The sequence below is a fragment of the Corapipo altera genome, unplaced genomic scaffold, assembly GCF_003945725.1.
Source record: "Corapipo altera isolate COAL_440 unplaced genomic scaffold, ASM394572v1 67, whole genome shotgun sequence".
Taxonomy (NCBI): Eukaryota; Metazoa; Chordata; class Aves; order Passeriformes; family Pipridae; genus Corapipo; species Corapipo altera.
In genome coordinates, this window is record NW_020884906.1 from 442,955 (window position 1) to 453,122 (window position 10,168).

At 40.9% G+C, this 10,168-nt stretch overlaps 1 protein-coding gene across 4 annotated transcripts in view; it reads left to right on the forward strand.

The window, feature by feature from the left end:
* The window catches only part of LOC113951429 (septin-2), a 34,749-nt gene that overhangs the window by 11,862 nt on the left and 12,719 nt on the right, over positions 1 to 10,168 (forward strand). For all 4 annotated transcript variants that reach the window (XM_027652388.1, XM_027652385.1, XM_027652389.1 and 1 more), the window contains exons 6-11: positions 1,029 to 1,163; positions 1,627 to 1,744; positions 5,894 to 5,995; positions 6,772 to 6,917; positions 7,892 to 7,975; positions 8,919 to 8,976. In XM_027652388.1, the coding sequence (XP_027508189.1) occupies positions 1,029 to 1,163; positions 1,627 to 1,744; positions 5,894 to 5,995; positions 6,772 to 6,917; positions 7,892 to 7,975; positions 8,919 to 8,976 (643 nt within the window). The remainder of the gene's footprint in view (positions 1 to 1,028; positions 1,164 to 1,626; positions 1,745 to 5,893; positions 5,996 to 6,771; positions 6,918 to 7,891; positions 7,976 to 8,918; positions 8,977 to 10,168) is intronic.

Consider the following 10,168-nt stretch of genomic DNA (forward strand, 5'->3'; position numbering starts at 1 on the left):
GCCAGCATTCTGGGTTCATTTGCCAGCATTCTGGGTTCATTTGCCAGATCACTGATTTTTCTTCTGTTCTCTTCTGTGTTTCCCCCTTAAATGTCTCAGTCAAATTGGTGCTTCCTCAGCATCAGAAATATGGATGATCCTATTTTTCAAGTCAAGCTCTCTATGTAGTTTTTCCCCAAGTAGTTTAAGACATGTTCATGACACACAATCATCTGCCTAATCTTATCTACATCTGTGTGTTCATTTCCCTTCCCCTGCAGTACTTAATATAAAGTGTGCTTTTGTATTAATGATGTTTGCAGGTGTCTGCATGCTCTGGAATAGCTTAAAACCATCTTCTTACTAATGCATTGTGTTTTCTTTTCTCTCTCTCGTCACTGCTCTTTGTATCTCAATAGTCAGTGTAATCAGATTTTGTGTTCCTTTACTTCTTTGTAGGGAATATTTTAAATTACCTTCAACTAAGTAGGAATTACTTTTCTTTGTCAACAGAAAAGGATTCTGTAAGGTAACAAAAATAGCTTAATAAATCATGTGATGCTTGAGTGCATGACTTGCAAATGTATTTGTACTTAAACAGACTAGAATACCAGAATTTTCATAGGTAACTATAGAAACCTGGTTCTAGGGTCAGGGCTGTAAATGAAGAGGATATCCGGGATATGTCATTTGTCAGCTGGTTTAAAACCAAATCCTCACCCCCTGCCCCCAGAAAAAAAGGTAGAAAACCCCTCAGTCTTCTGTTCCTGTCTCTGTTGTCTCAGCACTGAGTGCTTTTTTCTGAGCTTGCACTGGAACTTTTTATGCAGTGAACACAGTGTCTCTAGGCAGAAGTAGGGAAATATCTTTTGGCATTATCGAAATGTTTTTCCTCAGTACTAGATACAATGCTAGGAAGCTGAATTTTTTGTAACAGAAATGTTTTTAATAAAAGTGTGATTCTCCTCCTGTTCTTATCTTTCCATGATTCTTCTTTTATTGTTTTAAAGCTGATGTAAGATGCCTCTCTCTCCCCTCCCATCCCACAGCTTCAAAACAATTATCCAGTACATCGACAACCAGTTTGAGCGGTACCTGCACGACGAGAGCGGCCTGAACAGGCGCCACATCATAGACAACAGAGTCCACTGCTGCTTTTACTTCATCTCTCCTTTTGGGCATGGGTAAGAAAATACCCTGGAGCTTCTGGGTTTTAGGCTATTATAGCTTGTTCATAAGTCTGTTCATTACCTGAACTGGTAAGTTAGCTGTTAATGGAGTTGCTTCCCAGCCTGTCAGTAAGCCAATGCAATTAAAATGGTCTTTTGGGGATTAATGCTCTCCTCTGCTTTGTCCCCTTTTTGACTTTTAATATTGTTTTAAATCAGTCGGTGTTAATATTGTTTATCTCACAGAAACATAAGCACTTTTAATATGCAATTTATCTTATAGTGACAATTTTAATTACAACTCAAGCTTTACACGACCAAGGTGATAAGCAAAGGGCTCTGACTTAATTTGTTATGGAGATACTGTTTATGTAGACACTTGAAATAGATAGTTTTTAATACATTTGGTCTGTTAAAAAGCAAACAACACAAAACTCCGTACCTTTATTAAATCTTTTTTTCTCCTATTTGTTGGCAGGCTGAAGCCATTAGATGTAGAGTTCATGAAGGCCCTTCATGGAAAAGTCAACATTGTGCCTGTGATTGCCAAGGCTGACACACTGACACTGAAGGAGAGAGAGAGGCTGAAGAGAAGAGTAGGTCTAACATTGGTCATGAGAACAGAGCAACCCGTGTTAAAGCCACAGAGAAAGTCATTTCAGACTAAAGAGGGGTGAATGATATTGGCCAAGGACATAATGTTTGGGAAGCGTGAGGTGGGAAATCTTCCCTGGAGTCTGATGTGCTTTATCAATTGATTCAGACCCAGTGCATTAATTTGTGAAGTCTTAACAGATTTGAACCCTGCAATCCTGTGAATTTGTATGACTTTAATAACTTACCTCTTGAGTAGTGTAGAGATAATTAGTACTTCTAAAATGCAGTCTATATTTTACACCAGAGTAAACCTTTTCATGGGAAGATTACATCTTAATCTTCTATATTACCTTTTCATGACAGTTGTTTTGTGATCCTCTGGCTTCCCGTGGGCCTTTAGAATGTTATTGGATCTTTATTCCAGGGGTTTTCCTGTGGGAGTGCTTTTCTGTTTTCTTGAAGGGGGGCTACAGTTCCATTTAACTGGAAAAATAGTATAGTTAAAATCATGCCTGCAAAACAGCACATGGTCTGAATTCACCCCAAGTTAGAGGATTTGTTTGGGGCTCTTTTGGGTGAACCAGTGCCAAGGTGACAGGTGTGAGCATGGTTTGTATGGGCTTGTGAACAACTGCAGTTCAGCACTGCTGTTGTGTTTGTAGAAAGCTCAGTGATGGCAGAAAACTTGCCCAAGAAATGGAATAAACCCTCTGTCTGAGGAAGTTAAAAGTGGGGACAGTTGTGACTGAATGAACCTTGTCTGCAAAGACAAACATCCACTGAAGGGGGGGAGAGGTATTTATAGAGAAGTGACCAGCATATGGGGAACGAGGTGAAAAGAGGAAGGAAATTAAAAACAGTCCATTTGTTGAGATAAAAAGGACCTCTAGATCTTGCTGGGAGAAATTCTGTCCAGACTCTTGAGCTTCTATTGTGTTGCTCCACAAATGCTGTAAGGAGATGACAGGTGCACTGTGTGCAAATTGAAAGAAGTCGTGGGGAAGTAATAAAGCAGAAATGTGGCTGATTATGGTGGGGTTTTGCCTCTTTTTCTGTGGCTGTACTTGGTGAAAGATTGGTATCTCACAGTAATATTGTTTGTGGAGCTGCTGCTTTTTGTGAAGAAGCTGTATTTGGTCTTTCAGCAGGGAACTCCAGCTCAGTTTTCATAGGTGCTTACTTGTTAGTTCAGCACTTGGGACCAGAATGGTGTTGAAAGATTTTAAGGAGGCATTTAAGTGGAACATTAATAATTTCCAGTATAATTCACTGGGAATTTGAATGTTCTGCTTTAACAGTTCAAATACATAAAATAAACTGAATAAAATAGGTTCTAGCTACAGTCATCTTTCACAAAAGCAGTTCTTAGGTTTCAATACTTGCTGTAATTTTTTGGGGACTCTTATCCGTGCTCTTTTTAGGGTCAAGCCCAGCATGGTGAATGTGCTGTTTGACAGTCAGTTCTCTGTGTTGTTAACACTGGATTTTAGCTAAAACATGGCAGTAGTGCAGACAAACGTTTCCCATGTGAATTGGGAATTGCCTATTTTTCAGTACACTTCTGGAAGTAATGTTAGATTGAGGGTTTATGATGTGCATTTATTGTGGAAGATGGAGATGAATCCCACTGTACATATCCTGTGAACAGATTGATTTGAAGGCAACTTCTTGTGACCATATTCAGTGCTAATCCATGTCCAGCTCTTCCTACTTTGAGCAAAGTTACTTTTAACTAACTAATCTTTAAAACAGTCTTACCTTGGACATATGGACACCACATTTGTGCATTGTCTGAGTACAGCGAGTTGGATGTAGTGTGAGGGAGTGGTTAGGAAACAGGTAAACAAGTTTTCATTATTTTTATACTGCTGGCAAAGGTCACTCTGCTAACTGAGTTTATATTAAGTCAAATGTATAATGTGGTTCCAAAGCTTTGAAAGTCACAGCTACTGTATATTGTTCTAACTCAAAGCATCTTGGCCAGCAGAGTCTCTAATCAAGCCTAGGAATCAAAAGCTGCTGTGCTGACGCAGCTTCAGCAGTCCCTTTTTAGATGTTTCTGCCATTTGGCCGTCAATCTGAGGGCAAATGTTTTTGTTTTGCTGCTGTGGGCTGAGCAGCAAGATTAGCTTATGGTGCTTGCAGAGGAAACCCAGCTTGGAGTAATTCCTGTTTGGTCTTTCTGGAATTCAAAGTTATTTTTTAAAACTCTTGAGTGGGAAGAAATGCAAGACAGTTTCACAAGCTGTGCCATGCAAGGCTGCTAAGGAAACATGCTCAAAAGAATGACTTCATGAGAGGGGAACTAATATTTTGACTTTTTCTTTTTTAATTTCCCATGGGAAGGCTAATCTTTAAGAACACAGAATCCTCCAAGGCCAATAAAAATTCAGATTTGAAGAAGCAAAATGCTGTTTCATTGTTAGGCCCATAAAATAGAGTTTGTTTTTATTGCAATTCTTTTTCCTTTCAGGAAAGCACTAGGTTTAACAGCTGTAATATATTATTCTAGCACCCCTTGCTGTTGGCTTTCCCGTTATTGTTTCACTTGCATTTTATCTTCAGGATCTCAGCCAGGTTAAATATGCTTTCTTGTTTTATGCAGCTTGAAGGCATCACACTGCAGCACTGCCCCACCTGTCCCAGCTGTGCATCTTTTATTATCATTGGGTGACAATTTAGTTCTCTTCCATTTTGCAGAAAGTAACAACGTGCACTGAGTTAAATGCCATTGTGTCAATGGAGCTGTTAATTGCTTCTTGGCAACACTTATTCCCAAATTTCTTTCTTCTTTAAAAAATGCTGCTCTCTGTGTAGGTGGGGGCTCATGGTATTTTATTGAGTGCGGGGGATGTTTATATACCTGGCAGGAAAACACTGTCAGGGGAATAGCTGTGCTTCAGACATGGTCTTTCCTCTTCTAACAGTCTGGAGAATTGTTTGATTTTGAACAGCTGTTTGATAATCACATTCTGGTTGGACACGTTTCATTTATACTGTAGCTGTTGGTTACCGTCACGACAGAGGATGGAGGAACCCAACAACAGCCAGAGAAGCTCATTAAGGGCTCTCATCTGATTGAAGTCTGCTTGTACTTGTGTTACTGAGTTAATCTCCAGTCATATGTATAGTAATGGCATCACAAGTCCTTACAAAGACTTTTCTGAATATTTTTACAATGACCTCAAAGCCCTCCCTGATTTTCCCAGTTTGTCCTCTCTCTGAGTCCATTAGTGCAGCTGCTTGGGTCAGGGGCTGTCTGGGGGGTTCCAGTAGCAGCTCATTAGGGAAAACTGCTCTAGGAAGTTTGCAGAGTCCACCTTTTGTGCTGAAACATCGAGGTGCCTGTGCAGAGAGCCATTGTGGAGTCCCAGCATTCCTCATGCTCTCCTCATACCCTTCACGGGGAGAAACTCGTCAGTGTGTTTGGTGCAGGGACACGAGCTGACTCATATTTGCAGCAGTATGGCAGCAGAAGCATTCTCTTCAGTTTTGAAGAAAGGATTGACTTGTGCCACCTTTTGAAACTGCCCAAGGCCCAGAGTTATTTTGGCTGCTCACCCCTGAGGTGATTTCATTAGGAAAAGAATGTACACAGGAATATGGATACTGTATTTTCATGTAAATCTCAGACATTAGTGACAATAAAGAAAACTGTTTAAGAACAGTTTTTTTCTTAGTGGATTTTTAATTACTTTCTCCAGTTTTAAGTAGATAATGAGCTTTTGTCTCTTTTGATTGGAGAAGCAATACAAGCTGTCTTTTAAATTTTTGTACACATTAAATGCACAAAAATATACTTTGACATGGGCTGAGTGGTTTTGATGCTATAACTAATGAATCCCTTCTCCAAGTTCATTGCTTTTATTCTTCCTTCATATAACCTCACCTTGCTTTTGTCTGCTCTGTATTATGTGCCATGTAAATCTTCTGGCATTTTGTAATGATTTACTTGCTATGTTTTCTAAAAATGCATTTATCTTTTGTGCCTTTAAAAAAAATCTTAAAGCCTGTGTTATTTGGTACTTTGGACACTGAATCAGTGTGCATATTTGTGACAGACTAGTAAATCAATGATAGATGTTTTTAACTGAATACCTCTTCATAAAATAAGAATTTGCTGTTCTTCCTTTTTTGTAAACTTTCAGGTTCTGGATGAGATTTCTGAACATGGCATTAGGATTTATCAGCTCCCTGATGCAGATTCTGATGAAGATGAGGAGTTTAAAGAGCAAACTAGAGTTTTAAAGGCAAGTTTCACTCCTAGTTTGTTATTTTGCTGCAGTAGTTCTTCAATCTACAATATGCCTAAGGGTACTTTTACAAGATGTTCAAAATTCCAATTATCTTTGGATGTTGACTCTGAATTATAATCCTTTTTATTCCAATCTCTGTTTCATCAGAATTCCAAAGGTAGTATTGTGACTTTCTCTTCTAAGGGAAAAGCCAGTGTTCACCAGGAACTATAATTTGCAGTCTATGTTCTGACTCAAACGTTTCAGCATGCAGGGAGAGAGTGTGTGTTGTGGTTGCTGTGCTAATTAACAACTTTCCTCCCGTTAGATGAGATAATAAAGGTTTTACTGCAGTAATTTCCTCTCTGTGCTGTAGTATTTGCAAAGGTGCTTGAAGAATGTATCTGCCATTCTCTCTCTAGCTGCTGCAGTCTGTATGTGCAGTGTTTGTGTTGGCTGTTCTCCATGCTGGCCGTGGCAGATGACACATCGTGCCCAGACTGTGCTGGAACAGTCAGGTGTTCCCAGAGCACAGCGTCATTTCCTTCTGGGCCTCTGCTCACACAACTGATCCTCACAGAGCTACAGGTGTTCACTGGGAGAGGTTGCCTTGCCTAGAATAGGATTTATTGCTTTTCCCATGGGGAAAGCAGAGAGCGTTTGTCAGCATTTCTTTCCCCTCTCTCCTGTCTGTTATTTGAGTCTTTGTGCTTTCTTTAAAAAAAAGACAAAAGTACAGAAATCAACCGGCCAGAAATCAAACCAGTAACTTGTTTTTCTGTCTTAACTAGGCAAGCATTCCCTTTGCTGTTATTGGATCCAATCAACTAATTGAGGTGAAGGGGAAAAAAATCAGAGGCCGCCTGTATCCCTGGGGAGTTGTGGAGGTTGAAAATCCAGAGCACAATGATTTCCTCAAGCTGCGCACGATGCTCGTGTGAGTAACGGGACAATGGTCCCCTCTCTGGGGCTGATGTCACTGTGGCAGTGACTGCACTTACAACAGCAGGAATCCTTAACTCAAAACTGGTTCTCATGGCAGTGCAGAGTGACATTTTAGTGCCCTGCAGCTTGTTGGGCTGCTGTACCCTCTGATCTCTGACTTCAGAAAATATTTTCTGTATTTTACGTTACCAGATATATGTGGGTTTATGCCTTTATGGGAACTGATTTGGTGGCTTTACGTTTCAGTTGAAGTTTTGTTATGGTGCAGTTGGTGGGCAGGGAGGCTTTTAAAATATTATTCCAAGTGAAAAGTATTCTTAAAAGCCATGTGCAGTTTTCCTGGCGGTGCAGGAAGTGCTTTGTTAGGTGTGATGCCCCGCCCCTCTCTGATTTTAGCTGATACGGGTATTCTGCCTGCGTAAATGGCTTCCAGGGATTTTTTTTAAAAACGATGTTCTGCTGTTGTTGGACCTGGAATTCCATTGTGTCGTTCCCAAGTCAGTCTGGCTGGGCAGGGATTGCCCTCTGCTGGGCACTGGGAGCAAGCGGGTTTTCCTCTTCCCTGACAATTGGAAGGCGCTGGGCAACATCAGCTGTTGTGTGAGCCCAGCAGCTCCACCTGGTTCTGTTACAAATTGTAACAGAACACTTCAGATTCATAACATACTGCAGGAATTAGAGGATTTTTTTGAATAACTGTCTTTGCAAGGTTGTTAATGCTGCAAAGACTGGTATAAACAACTCACCTAAAGCAGTGACTGAGAGAAGGACAGCGTGCTTTGGGTCTGGGAAGAACAGTGCTGGGGGCACTTAGCTGTGAATTAAAGACCAGGGAGCTCTGCTGGCTCTGTAAGGGTTTACTTTTCTGGGAAATGCATCTGTTAGATAAAACAGAAGATAAAAGGGGTGATTTTCTTTCCTTTGATGAGATGGACAGAGTGTTCAGTAGCCCTTTCCCTGTTCCAGAACACACATGCAGGACCTGCAGGAGGTGACCCAGGACTTGCACTACGAGAATTTCCGCTCGGAGCGGCTCAAGCGCACTGGCAAGTGAGTGGGTGCTGCTGGGACTCCCTTCTTCCACTGGGACACTGCACCTGCTCTTCCTCCCAGCTGATCCCTGGTTATTTCTCATGAGATTCCAATCTGTGGAATTACTGAAACTTGTCTGAAACGCTTCTGGAAGAGGAGTAATGCACAGCAGGGTGCTGTGCTTACAAATGGCTGCTTGTTCTGTACCCATTCCCCTTTCTCTGTGTTTTTAACTGTAAAGTGATAAAGCAGTGGGCTGCAAGCAGGATTGGTTTTTATTAAATGATGTCTGCTTGAAGGAAGTAAACATGAGTAGGCACATTTAAATAGGCCCCATCTTACCTGATCAGGTAGGACACTGCTGCTCCAGTTACTGCAGGACTGCCATGGTGGCTGTTCTCTTCCCCCTGCATATACAGCTGAAGAGAGAAGTTTTGACCAATCAAAATTTTCTGATAATGTCTGTGGGGTTTATGGAGTTTATTTTTTCTTTTTTTTTCTTCCTGGTAAGATTTTTGTCCTTGGCAACTTAATGCAAAAAAAATGCATGTACCTTTCCTACATCTTTATGGTTAGTAACTGGTCCATACTCCACTTGTTCTTTAAGTATTCAGCAAAGCATTTTGATCTTAAAGAGAAGAGGAAATGACCTATGCAGCTTTTTATTGGTTTGATTTTTGTACCATGGGTAGATAGTGGGGGAAATCTCTTCATTAAATTGCAAAAAAATCCGTACAGCAGTGAAGAAATGGAATTTTAAGAAATGGAGAGTGAATAGCAGGAGCTGGTGAGGTAAAGATGACCTTCTACAAAAGGGAAGCATGAGTTTAAGAATGTCCCCCTGTGCAGAGACATGTAGCCTTTTTTAATGTTACATTAATTGAAATATGAGCATTGAATCTGTTCTTAGAGATTTTTACTTCTGTGTTTCATACTGTCAATGCATTCTTTTCCTCAATAGGCCTGTTGAAGAGGAAGTGGTAGACAAGGACAGAATCCTGCAGCAGAAGGAGGCTGAGGTAAGAGGGAACCTGTGGAGCTGTTGTTCTTTGGTGTAACACGCTGTGCCCCAGTGTCAGTGTGTGCAGCTGGAGCTGTGGAACAGCCCAGAGCAGGACAGGGGAGCTGCCCAGGCAGAGTTTGGGTCAGAGTCAGGGGCACTGTGGGTGGTAGGTGGCCCAGGGACTCTTGGTGCTAGGCAGGATATTTATCACTTCCCATTCCTGTGCTAATTTTCCATAAGAATATTTGCTATATTAAGTATTGAAATCAGTTTATGTTTGTCAGCTGCGTGTGCTGCTTTAAACAGTGTGTTGGGACAGACTGACAGTCTGAGGTCATTTCAGATGTGCAGGTACTCACTGCTAGCATGTTACCAGTACATTTCTTTTTATGGCTTGTGGCTACGGAGTAGAAAAAGGCTGTTGGGTCTCAAAACTTCCATGATAAAATAAATGTGAATGTTTTTTCATCTTAATCTTGACTTAATAGTATTTCTGTTGCATCTTCATCTTATGGGTTTGGTGTTTCCAAACTCTGATTTCTCACTCTGGTTCCAAGTTATTGCTAGGCCTTTCAACTTAGTATTTTTATGCTAAAGTTGTAAAGACTCAAACTTGTAGCCCAGTATTTAAATTCAAGGAGTACATTGCCAGTGCTTATGATTGCTTGCAATGTGAAAACTGAAGGCTTTCTGCCAATTGCAAGATAGTGGTGTTTTTTTAGTGTTTATCCTTCTTTTACCCAATTCAGCTTGGATCCAAGTCCATCAATGCAGGAAGGTGTGATTTAAAAGATCAGTGCATATGTGCAGCGATTTGGAGTAAGAAATAAAGAGCTGCAAGCAGTTTTGTGTGTTTCTGAGGTGAAAGAATGACTCCCATACATGGAAATTTTTGAAATGATGTTGCTTTGGTCTGTGCATTTCCTTCTTCCTTTATAGCATCCATATTTAAAAATAGCTAACCCTGCTTAGCTATTGGCTAACCATGGCATATTGACATAAATAGCAAAAATGTTCCTAAAAGGAAATGCAGAAGCAGCTCATCATCACCGTATTTAATGATAGCAATTAGTGGAGATGGAATGAGCTGCGTATTTATCCCTGTATGACTCCATTCCAGCAGCATGAGCCCTGGGCTGGCTGTGCCCCCCCCAGGAGTGCCTCCTGTGCAGTGCTGTGTGCCCAGTCAGTGTCTCCTGTGCAGTGCT